The sequence below is a fragment of the Populus trichocarpa genome, chromosome 8 (genome assembly GCF_000002775.5).
Source record: "Populus trichocarpa isolate Nisqually-1 chromosome 8, P.trichocarpa_v4.1, whole genome shotgun sequence".
Taxonomy (NCBI): domain Eukaryota; kingdom Viridiplantae; phylum Streptophyta; class Magnoliopsida; order Malpighiales; family Salicaceae; genus Populus; species Populus trichocarpa.
Window position 1 is genome coordinate 460508 of NC_037292.2, and position 12227 is coordinate 472734.

At 34.3% G+C, this 12227-nt stretch overlaps 2 protein-coding genes across 2 annotated transcripts; both read right to left on the reverse strand.

Annotated features, from left to right (window-relative positions):
- Window positions 1-385: 385 nt before the first annotated feature.
- Window positions 386-3668, reverse strand: LOC7490861 (D-3-phosphoglycerate dehydrogenase 2, chloroplastic). Its single transcript, XM_002311878.4, has 4 exons — window positions 2862-3668; window positions 1761-2137; window positions 1552-1662; window positions 386-1457 (listed from the first exon to the last, which is right to left on the reverse strand). Exons 1-4 carry the CDS (start codon window positions 3517-3519, stop codon window positions 690-692), a joined length of 1914 nt encoding a protein of 637 aa, XP_002311914.1. The 5' UTR covers window positions 3520-3668; the 3' UTR covers window positions 386-689.
- Window positions 3669-8373: 4705 nt separating this feature from the next.
- LOC7490862 ((R)-mandelonitrile lyase-like) lies at window positions 8374-11639 on the reverse strand. The gene is made up of 3 exons (XM_002311879.4): window positions 11456-11639; window positions 9368-10886; window positions 8374-9281 (listed from the first exon to the last, which is right to left on the reverse strand). The coding sequence occupies exons 1-3, from the start codon at window positions 11547-11549 to the stop codon at window positions 9236-9238; spliced, it is 1659 nt and encodes a 552-aa protein (XP_002311915.4). The 5' UTR covers window positions 11550-11639; the 3' UTR covers window positions 8374-9235.
- Window positions 11640-12227: the final 588 nt, after the last annotated feature.

Below are 12227 nucleotides of genomic sequence, written 5' to 3' on the forward strand. Positions count from 1 at the left end.
GATCATTGGAGTACGGTTTTCCCCAACAGCAATGCTCAGTTTCTTCACCCTGGCGTCTCTGATCATGCCCCTAGTCTGGTTAAGACCCGGTGCAGCTGACTTCCAAACCTAAACCATTTAGGTTTTTTTAATTTCTGGACCAATCGTGATCACTTTGTTGGGAGTGTTTGGAGGAAGAATGTTTTTGGCTGGCCTATGTTCCGGGTTTGGCACAAGCTCAAGGATCTTAAACAGTGAGGATATGGAAGTTTCATTTTGGAACAGTCCCAATCTCAGGTTTAATATTGTGGAACAAACAAAAGACACGTTCACCTAGTTTTTTCTGCACTGAAAACTACAAATTGGGATGATCACCAGGAGAAAAGAAAGAAAGAAAGAAAGAAGAAACTCACCAAGCAGAATTGTCTAGAATTAGCAAATTTTGTAGAATACAAGCAAAATAATATGCAGGTCCTGAAACCAACAACAGCAAAAAATCACTTCTTCCCTTCTATTTCCTCTTGGTAAAGGGGAGAAGGTGAGCAAACACTACTAGGACGCTTGTATACAACTATAGATGGGTAAACATGGAGAGGCAGAGCTGATTTCCCTTTTCTGGTAACCAGTTTTTATTTTATTCTGAATAACCTTCAGGCAACCTCGAAAACAGTAACGCTGGATTCCAAACAGAGCAGTTGTGTTAGATTTCTCTATAGCTTGAGGAACACAAACTCTTCGATAGCTGGTACTTCACCAATTTTTTTTAGGGTTTCCTGGTTGGGCTCTTCATCCACCCCAATTGCCATAATGGCCTTTCTCCTCTGAACAGTTCTCCCCACGCTCATGAAGCTCACGTTTACATTTTGCTCGCCAAGTATGTTTCCAACCTGACCAATCATCCCAGGCTGATCAACCTGCCTGCAAAGAATGAGATTGCCTTCCAGGCTGACATCAACGCTGAATGATCCTACCCGAGTCAAATGGGGTTTACCATATTTCACTCTACCCTCGATGCTTATGTCTCCACCTTCTGAAACACCACTTCCAAATTTGGAATCCACGTTGGATAGTTGTACCTGGATTGAGTGAATTGGGAACTCGGGGGATGTGTCGACAACCACACGTTCCTCGCTAATGCGGAGGCCTTTTTGCTTGGCTGTGAAGTCTGCGTTGACAAGGTTGATAAACGAGTCTGATATTGGTTCAATGATGCCTTTTGTGATCATGGCTCGGAGAAGTCTTGTGTCCAAGTCATCTGGGTCTCGAGATGATCTGTAAACCACCTTCGCAGACTTTATTCCACTACCTCCAGCCACTAGCTGTACCGCCAGCCTACCTAGCTTCTCAGCTAGCACAACATAAGGAGCCAATTCTGACAAAACTTCAGCAGGAACCATAGGAGCATTCACGGCCGTAGCAGCAAGTTCCCCTTGCAAGGCTCCGACAACGGCTTCTGCTATTTCGATAGCTACACCTTCCTGATAATTGATAAATATGGCATTTTCAATGTGCTACAGATTGCAAGATATATCAGAATCGTCATTGGGTACTGCTAGTACACTATCTTCGTACCTGTGCTTCCTTTGTGCTGGCTCCAAGATGAGGTGTGACAGTGACTCTCTCATGTTGCACTAATTTGCTATCTTTTGGTGGAGGTTCCTCTGTGAAAACATCCAGTGCTGCCTGTTGGAGTTTATGATGTGCATAATAACATCAAACAAGGAAAAAACAAAAGGTAACAGCAAAATTTACCATTTACAAGGAAGGATCACTGAAAATACCTGAGCAACTTTTCCACTATCAAGGGCCCTCACTAAAGCATCTTCATCAATAACTCCACCTCTAGCTACATTGATGATTCGAACTCCCGTCTTCACCTTTGCAAAAGTGTCGTCATTGAACACCTTTTCAGTGCTAGGAGTGAGTGGCATATGAAGAGAGATGAAATCAGCGGTGGAGATGGCCTGATCAAAAGACACCAACTCTACGCCAATGGCACGGGCCCTGTCAGCTGGGGCATATGGGTCATGGGCAATAACTTGCATTCCCAAACCTTTTGCACGTCTAGCCACTTCAGACCCAACTTTCCCGAATCCCATCACAGCCAATGTCTTCCCAACTAAAGACACGCCAACATACTTGTTCCTCTGCCATTGCCCTGTACAATTGCATCAATTTCTTTAGTCAACTAATCCTTGTGTTAATCAGGATTGTCATTATCATTAACCAAACATATAGGTATAAATCCTTTTCACTTGTTCAATATCACAAATTAATTTCAACTTTCTTTTAATTGATCTAATCACGGACATGACTTTGTCAAAGCCATATAAGATAATCATCCATAGAATTATTGGTTAATATCTGACATGAAACAGGAAAAAAATAATGCATAGCATGTGAGTGTACTAAGGCTAGGTGGGAGCAGCATAAGCATCCAATAATATTTCTCCTGTAGGAAAGAAACAAATAGCATATGCCTAACAAATCAAAGATCCAACAACCCACATGGAGAGAAAGAGGAAAACCGACCCCGCCATGTTTTTCATTAGCCACAGTACAGCTTAGAGATTTCCTGTAGCAGATAAACATTTCTATACAACGACAAATACTATTCAAAGATTTTAAATTTCTTCATTGTCTTTATCAGATCTGAAGAAAATAACCAAGAAAGGACAAATTTGGTAGGTTCTTTAATTAATATATGGTCCCAGATATATAAATACTTTGTAGTATTTTGATTATTGTAAAATTGTTTGACACCTAGATCAAGAAGGTTCAAGTAATTAATTAATTTTTAAGAGATTATTTCTTTGCAACAAAAAACTGGAAAGAAAGATACAATTAACTTGTGAAAAGAAAAGAAAATAAGATGTGTGTACCAGCTTTCATGGAGGCATCAGCCTGTGCAACATTTCTAGCCATGGCGGCAAGCAGGGCAATCCCATGTTCAGCAGCAGCAACAGTGTTAGCAGTTGGTGCATTGACCACCAAGCAACCAAATTCTGTGGCAGCTTGTAGATCTACATTGTCAATGCCAACACCAGCCCTTCCTACAACCTTCAACTTCCCTTTAGCAGCCTCAAAAACCTGCCTGGTAACCTTAGTACCACTTCTAACGATCAATGCATCGCATGATGCAATTTTCTTGCAAAGATCTTCTTGTGAAAGATCATAAGAACAATCTACATCACCAAAGCTACGTAAAAGCTCAAGACCAGCTTCTCCAAGTTTCTCGGAGACCAAGATTGTTGGCTTTGTTTCTTGAGAATCTGCATCTTGCCCTCCAACCTTGGACACTCTTGATGTTTCAGCTGATTCTATTGTTTTTGTAGCATTCTTGATGGATAAAGAACGGGATGAAGAAGAATGAGAATTCAAGAAAGAATTGCGTGAATGAGAGAGCTTTAGGGAGATTGGTGTGGGGGTGGTGTTACGGAGAAAGGAGAGAAGAGAGGATCTTGTTGATGGTTGTGAAGAGGAGGAGATGGTGGTGGTGAATGGAGGAGTGGAGATTGGTTTGGTAGAGGAAGAAGCCATGGCGGTAGGTGTGTGTGTTTTTTGTGTTCTTGGTTGTGGTTTTTCAAAGGGATTGTGTGCTCTATGGTGAGAAGCTTTTGACTTCTTATAATAGAGATTTGGAATTCCAATTAAGAGTAAATCCTGTTTTAATTACTGAAAGAGAAGCCACAAAGGAAACTACCACAGAGAATTAAATCACAATTCTTGGACAGGAGTGAAGGGTCTCTCTTTTCTCGGAGTTTTGGTCAAATGGCAAGAGTTGTAATATGGCTTAAATTGGAGGGTGTAGTCATGTAGATTTTTGTTCATGGCCCCTGACCCTAAAATTATCTGGTGAAATCCATTCCCCTCTTCAATTATTATTTAAATGGAGAACATCTAAATTGATTTTCAAGCTCATTTAATTGTCCCCTTAAAACATAAAGAGTATGATTTAATCATTGAGAATAGGAATTCAACGATTTTAAATTAAGATGATAAGTATAGGATTATTCTTTTTCTTTTTTAGTTTAACGTGGGTGTCCGGGCCAGCTTGCGCGTACCTCGACTAATTTCACGGGCCCTGAAGTTAATGATCATGTAAGCCTCCAGTGGTCATCATATGAGCAATTAGGATTATTCTTATTATGTAGTAGGACATGGATGGTTATTATTTATTTTTATCCTTGATTTTTTTAATAATTAAGATATTATTGAGTTAATTCTTATCCATGCAATTACATGGGTTAGTAAGCTAAATATTCCGTGTACATTCATAATCTTAAACTATATTAACCCTCTGATTTATTATATTAAAAAAATTGATATTAAAACTAGTTTTTCTAAACTACTCACTAATTCAGAGATATTTAAAGAAGTAAGGAGGATAATATAAGAAATAAAATGAATTAAATCTTGTTTGTTTTAAAAATAAAATGAATTAAATATTTAAACATTATAATTAAATAAATTACAGCAAAGAAATGGTTAAAACAGCCTGCAAATCTATTTTAGACAAGTATAAAGGGCAGTTGATTTTAACCTCGAATAAACTCTCGTAAAATCCCAGACTGCTGGGCCCGGGAGTATCTTAATTGAAAGATCCTAAAGTCACAGCTCAAGGCACGTGCTCCTGATGTTTCTCACCTTTCTCCTCCCACTTGCCCTTTGTACCTTTCCATGGGGCCCTCTCCCATTATTGCATTCATAGCTTACTCTCAAGTTTACGAGTGGGAAAGAGCATCATCTTGCCTGCCCCTCTTCTTCATTTTAATTATTCTAGTTTTACTCCTTAAATAATTTATGATTACTGGGTTGACGTAATTAACGCTACCTCCTCCATCTTGTTTTCTAACTTTACACTAATTAATTATAAAAGGAATAATAATAGTGTTATTAAAACTTCGTGAATCTACAAATCAATCTAATAATAAATTTATTAATTCAAGACTTCATCTAAATTAAATTTTAAATTAAATTGATCAATAATTAATCTGATTAAATTTAATTAGCTCGATAAACTAACTCGAAACCTTGAACTAAATCTAATAACTTTGATAATTAACACTACCTACTCAGCAGTTTGTTTTCTAACTTGACACGAATTATATTTGGTGATCTAGCAAGCATGACTAAGCTATTAAACCTAACTTTAATTTATATATATATATGGACAAAGTCTTTCATCAAGTGTCAGTTAATTATTATTAATAAAAAGAGAAAAACATGCAAGTGATTGAACTATAACCTTAAAGTAAAATCTAATTGTAGGTCTTATTAGTCTAACTATATATACATATTGTTAGAGTTTTAATGAGTTATTTTATTTTATTTTTTAATTTTTTTTTCATGGAGGCATCATGACATGTTTTTTTAAGGAATCGATGTTGGATCAAAGAATAAAATCAAGTAAATAAATAATCATACAAAACGCATAAAATAAAACACCACCCCTTCATGTTCTTATATTCCATAGTTGTTACTAAATCAAAAGACTAGTGCATTGATGCACGGCATGGACCACACTCTCCCCATTCTACACGTTATTCTATAAAAATTTAAGTGCCAAGAACATCTCCAAAGCATCTTGGGCCATTGTTATTTTATTTTTATTTTAATTGATTGGGCAAGCAGCAGTGGTGGCTCTATGGTATAGGGACTCCAGATTTGGCATCTTGATCATGTGCTGCCATGATCCGATCTGCCTGCCCACCGTAGCATTTGTAGCTTGGAAAGCATTTTCCTATATGCAGGGAGAGATCGATAGTTCTATAAAAAAATATATATTCTTATATCAGATTCTGAGACTGGCTAAAAAAATGTTGAGTGATTGGATTACCCGTTAATCACTCGAATGAAGCTAAGTTAATTATTTTTGTTAGAACAATGACCTTTTGCTTTTTAAAAAAATAAATAAATAAACTTTTATGTTCACCTCGTTAAATTTAGTCAAATCAACAAAATTTCTTTAAATGTTTTATTTATTTAACTAGAAATCTAAGCTAGAGCCAAGTTTTAAATTACGAGTTTACTTTGTCAATTACCAAGCAATTGAAAAATCACTCAAAATTATTGCAAGCTTATCTAGTTGTGAACTTTAAAATTTATAAAATTAATTAAAATATACGTGAACTTTAGAATTTATGAAATTAGTTAAAATGAATTTATACTTCACGTGAATAAAAAAAAAATCACTCAAAACTGAGTGCAAATCATAGATGACACGTAGTCCATTTTGCCAGCCATTTGGTCTGCTCCATTCTTGCCACTTATGCTGCGAAAACTAGCTCATGCTAAACATCAAATTAAATCTAAAAATGGCTCATTGATCAGACAGATATGAAGAATCTCCATTCTTTCCTCAATAACAAGCCTCCAGACACCCCTTCCTACGTGTGATTTTTATGTGCCTGTCTTTAAATTTTAAGAATAATTTTTCACTGTGTTAATAAACTTGGCCAAATTAATTAATCTTGAAATCTTGAAATTTAATTATTTATGTAACTCGTGTTTTTAATTAAACTATGTAGAAGCTAATTATAATTAAATTGATCAATTTTATAGATTCAAATATAATTTTGATGATTGGTAAAAACATGGACTAGCTTTTAAAAAAAAATTAAGATGATAATTTTTTTAAAAAAAATATTAAGACAGTGAGATTAGATTGATATTAGTCCCACAGCGACACGTGTCATATACTATATTAATTTTAATAAATTTTTTTACAAACTATTTTTTTAATTATATGATAAAAATATATGCTCACAAAATTGAGCATCAATCTAAAAATATATGCTTATTTGGGACAGTGATAGCCCTATAAAAAGCAATAAAAAAAATAAATCATGTAGTTTATCTCCCAACTAATTTAATATTGAATGAAAAGATTGAGAAAAAAATCAAAATCAAAATCAAAGGACCAAAAACAAACAAAAAAAATCATATCCATCCAATGTGTAAATTCATCAAACCTGTGAACCAGGTTAGCCGAGCTAGCATGTTGAACCTGTGAATCGGGTTATGGACTTTAGCAGGATTATAATTTTTTTTTGTTTTTTAAACTATATTTTATTTAAATATATGATAAAAAAAAATAGAAGATCGCTAAATCGAACACCAACTCAATACTAAAATGTAGAAAAAAAACAAAAAAAATGTTAAACTCGTCAAACCTGTAAATCAGGTCAACCAACCAAACTTGTGAACATGTCCATGGATTTTATAAAATTTAATAATATAGTTTTTCTCTAAAACTTATTTTTTTATTGTATGAGGAAGAAATTGATGAAAAAAAATCATGTTCAGTTACAAAAAAAAAAAAACAGTTTACTAAACTCGTAATTTGAGGCAACATGGGTTATCCTACCAAACCCACAAGTCATACTAGCTCTATAGAAAAGCAAAATAAAAGGAAAGTTATCGTTATTATTATTGTGATCACTATTACTATCATTATTATCATTATTATTACCATTGTTATTATTATTACTGTTAATACTATTGTTGTTACTGTTGTTATTATTATTATTCGTGTTATTCTTATTAGCTTTGTTAGCATTATTATTATTATTATCTATTATCATAGCTAATATCATTACTACTATAATTATTATTATAATTAGAATTATTATTATTATCGTTATCACCACAACCACAACTATTATTATCACTATTATAACTATTATTATAACTATTATTAGCATTGATACTATTATTGTTGTTGTTATCTTTACCATTATCAATGATTATTATTGATATCATTATCATATTGTTTATATCATTACCATAATTATTAATATCACAATCATCCTAATAAAATATTACTATTATTATCATTATTATTATTACTATTACAATTACTATTAATATTTTAATAAACAATTATTATCACCATTATTATTATTATTATTATTACAATTCTACTATCATTAGTTATTATTACTATCACCATTATTATTACAACTTCCATTACTATTAATAGCAGTATTACCACTATTATCATAATTATTACTATTATTAATATTTTTATTACAATTATTACTATTATTGTCATGAAAAAAATACTATTATTACCACTATTAATATTATTATTAGTATTATTATTGGTTTCATCATCATCATCACTACCACTGCTACTACTATCATAATCGTTACTATTATTAATATTATAATAAACTATTATTATTGCCAATATAATTAACATTATTATCATTTTTAGTACTATTATTAGTAATATTGTTAGTAAGGGATTAACAGATTAATTTGTTTTATTATTATTAATCTGTTCTATTAACTATTATTATTACCAATATAATTAATATTATAAGGGATGAATTTACATTTTTGCTGGTAGGAGAGAGAAACGAAGGGAAAAGTAGAAAAAGCCACCGGTGATAAACCAGCTATTTTTGAGTGACACGCACCACCTCTAGATCTAGACAATTCTCAAATGACAACTAAATCAAATAAAAATAGCATTCTATCCCTAAAAAGACAGCAGTCTGAGTGTTTTTTGAAGGGTAAAATCACAATTACAATATTAAAATCCACGGTGAACAGAAGCAAATCCACGCTAGACGTTCTGGCTCTTCTTTTAATACAGTCAAATAGTCAATCTTCCTGCATGATTGTTCAAATATGAATGAGTATTACAGCCATCCATTAGTCGGCCAAAATCCCCTATAAGCAGCAGCAAAGTACAGATATTTAAACTAGAAATCAAAGAAAGCATTAAACAAGAATCAGAAGAATTAAAAAGATGAAGATAAGTTGCTCTTTACACACCAGTCAGTGGTTATATCTTTCAGAAATCTTTTCCTCGCATGACACATATCAGCTTCCTCTGTGACTTAAGCTCTCAATACTGTGATTTTTGCTATAAAGCTAATTGAAACATTGCAGTATTTCACTTCACAATAAGAGAACGGATTGTTTCTTTACAGTCAAACCACTGCTGCATGAAGGACCAGTTCATTTCTCATGTTTTCACAGCCCAGTTTTCATTCAGCATAAATTTCTTTTATAGAAAAAAAGAATCAAGAACTAGACCAGATACACACACACAGAATTTGATCTACATGCAAAGTACACAAATTCCAAAAACAGACTACATCAAATTCATATATTCATTGCTACCTTTCTTCTTTTCTAACAACAGTATGTGATGGCTGGTTTAGTGAAAAGGAAAGCAAACCCAGGTACATCAAAGACCGACTGCACAGCGGTGCGAAAGTCCTCAGCTCAGGAAAATGAATCAATTAAATTTCATCCGCTCTCTAATTATCTTTAGCCCAAGATATCTGTCAAAATAAACCAAAATAAGTGACTTTTATTAACAAACATCCTAAGGTAACTACTAAGAACAATGATAAAATCAAACAATGACCTCCCAAGCATCATCAAAGTGGCCTGAGGATTGGTCCCTGGTGACACAGTCAATGTTGAGCCATCAACAACTCGAAGTGCACCAACACCGATCAGGTGGTAATCACGATCAACCACCTTTCCCACAACACAGCCACCATGGTAATGCCATATGGTGCTAACAGTCCGGCGACAAAATTCAGCCATCTGAGTAAAATCAGAAAGGTCTACAGGCAATGCAGGCCCCACATACCGGAAATTTCGAGCTCCAAACCATCCCCGGAACATGAAGTCCTCCATAGACCTACTCCTCAGCACATCCCCAATCTTGCGTGTTCCATTCACACACCTTTCAACATCCACAGGATTGGAGAAGTAATTGAAGCGCACAATTGGATTCACTCTAACATCCGTGGAAGCCAGTCTTAGGGACCCCGTTGAAAGTGGTCCAGCTATTTTCTCCATAAGCGTGGCCACTGTCAGATATAAAGGTGAGATGGAAGGTGTCCTAAAGAAAACAGCACGGGAAGGGGATACTAAAGGGATAACTGTCGAAGCTGCTTCAAGATAAGCTCCCACCTCAGTAATACCAACCACCTGAATCAGTGAATTCTCCAGTGGCATTGGAGGCACAATAGAGATCCCATTGCGAGGATTATCATAGAGGTATTGCCCCACATATGGAAGATGGTAGGCCACTGGAATCCCCAAAGATGAAAGGTAGGACCTTGGACCAATGCCACTTATTAAGAGTAGCTGTGGACTCCCAATGGCACCTGCAGATAGCATCACTTCACCTTTTTCACGCACCATTGCATGGTGATACCTTCCTTTCTTATCACGGTAAACTACTCCAATAGCCGACAGCCGAGACCTTGAATACTGAGAAGTGGATGCTAATAGGATTCTTTCCACACTTGCATGAACTGCAACTTGAATATTGTCTGCATTTGCATAGTTAAGAAGATCAGCAGCACTGTGTCTCCTCCCTGAACCATCAAAGGTAGAGCCTCCAATCTTTGTGCCAACCACATGCTCCAAACTGAAACCAGTATATGGTTCAACCCCAGCCTCCAGAAGTCCATCTCTAACAGCAGATTGCCAGTTTCTAAGCTCTGGTCTAAACACAATTGCCTTCTCAACCCATTCATAGGCCTGATTCACAATGTTGAGGTCCCATTCCACACCTGATTGCTGAAAGAAAGCCGGGTCAGCTCGGCTATAAAATCCAGCATTGATGGCACTGCTGCCACCAAGAACTCGACCTCTTGCATTAGGGACACCATCCTCCGACGTGAAGGCTTGGGCAGGTGAATCGAAGGTATCCACATCATTTAGGGTTGACAAGAAGCCATCTTGACTCATCAAATTGTGTTTTCCAAAAGGAACACCGCCACGTTCAAGTAAAAGAACTCTATATGACTGCGACAATGTCGCTGCCAATGGGCAGCCAGTGGTGCCTCCTCCGACAACAATGTAATCATAGTAGTCCTCTGATGGAAATTCAGTGGCATTTAACACAAACTTGAGATAATTTGGGTCTGTGAAGACATTCAGGAAGCACCAAAAACCAGTATTAGACCTCCATTTCAATATTGTTGTATAAACAACGGACCATGAATCAATAACAGAAATGGAAACTTTGAATGAAGAAAGTTTTGATCACAAGTACGCCTAACGTGAAAGAATAAACACAGTTCATCAATGTATAATTGTAATTAATGCTAAAATTTCCAGTAATTTTCTTGCATTGCCTCAGCAGCCAACCAAATGGTCTTGAATTAAGGATTGAAACACACCAGCATTGAAATAAACCATAAGCCATAAAACTAAAAACCAAAAATTTCTTTTCCAAGAAACATAAGGAAAAGACAAGCTTTTCACTAAAATTATTAGTACTTCCATTACAGCTTAACAAAGAAAGCAAGGCCTCTGTTCGGTTTCCGAGAAAAATAAGAGTAAAGAATCAAACTTTCTACAATTTTAACCATTTTTTCTAGTTTTCTTGCATTTTATCAGAAAACAAAAGGGAAAAGAATCAAGATTACTACCAGCTTCGGTAATTAATAAAGAAACAAGGGAAACTTACAACAAGTACAAAGGCACTGACCTGTTTGAGGGATTGGTCTTGCGTGTGAAAAAAGTGAACAAAACAGCACCAAGAACACAATGTGTATCAAGAAAAAACAAAAGGGTTTCTTCATTTTTGTGTTTTCTTGGTGTTTCTTGAATGAGAGAGGATTTTCTTGGCCTTTCTTGAACGAGATAGAAAGGGAGGGAAAATGAGAACTAGAGAGAATGATAGTGTAATTTAGTTGGCGATTCAGTTAAGAGGAGAAAGTTATAGAGTGGTTTTAGGTCTACGGTTGCATACATTGGGGTGTATTTTAAATGCATGATTGTTTTTGTGTTTGAGAAGTATTATTTAAAAATTTGAAATTTTTTTGTATTTTTTTTAATTTTAAATTAATATTTTTTTAATATTTTTATATCATTTTAATATGTTGATTTTAAAAATAATTTTTAAAAAATAAAAAAATTATTATTTTAATATATTTTTAAGTGAAAATCACTTTAAAAAACAATCGGAACCACATTCTCAAATAGATTCTTTTGATTATGTGAATTTTTTTTTTAAAAAAATAAATTATAATATCATTTTTCTGTTGTCAAATTTCATTTTTTATTTTTTATTTATTTTAATAAAATAAAAACAATAAGAAAAATCATAATATTATATATTTATTATTGTTATTCTTAAGTTATTAAAGACTTTAATTAAGTTGCTCATGTTATCATAGATATATTATCTTTTAATATATTTATTTATTTATTATAATATCATATGTTTATTATTCTAGTTTTTTTTTCTTCACTTATTT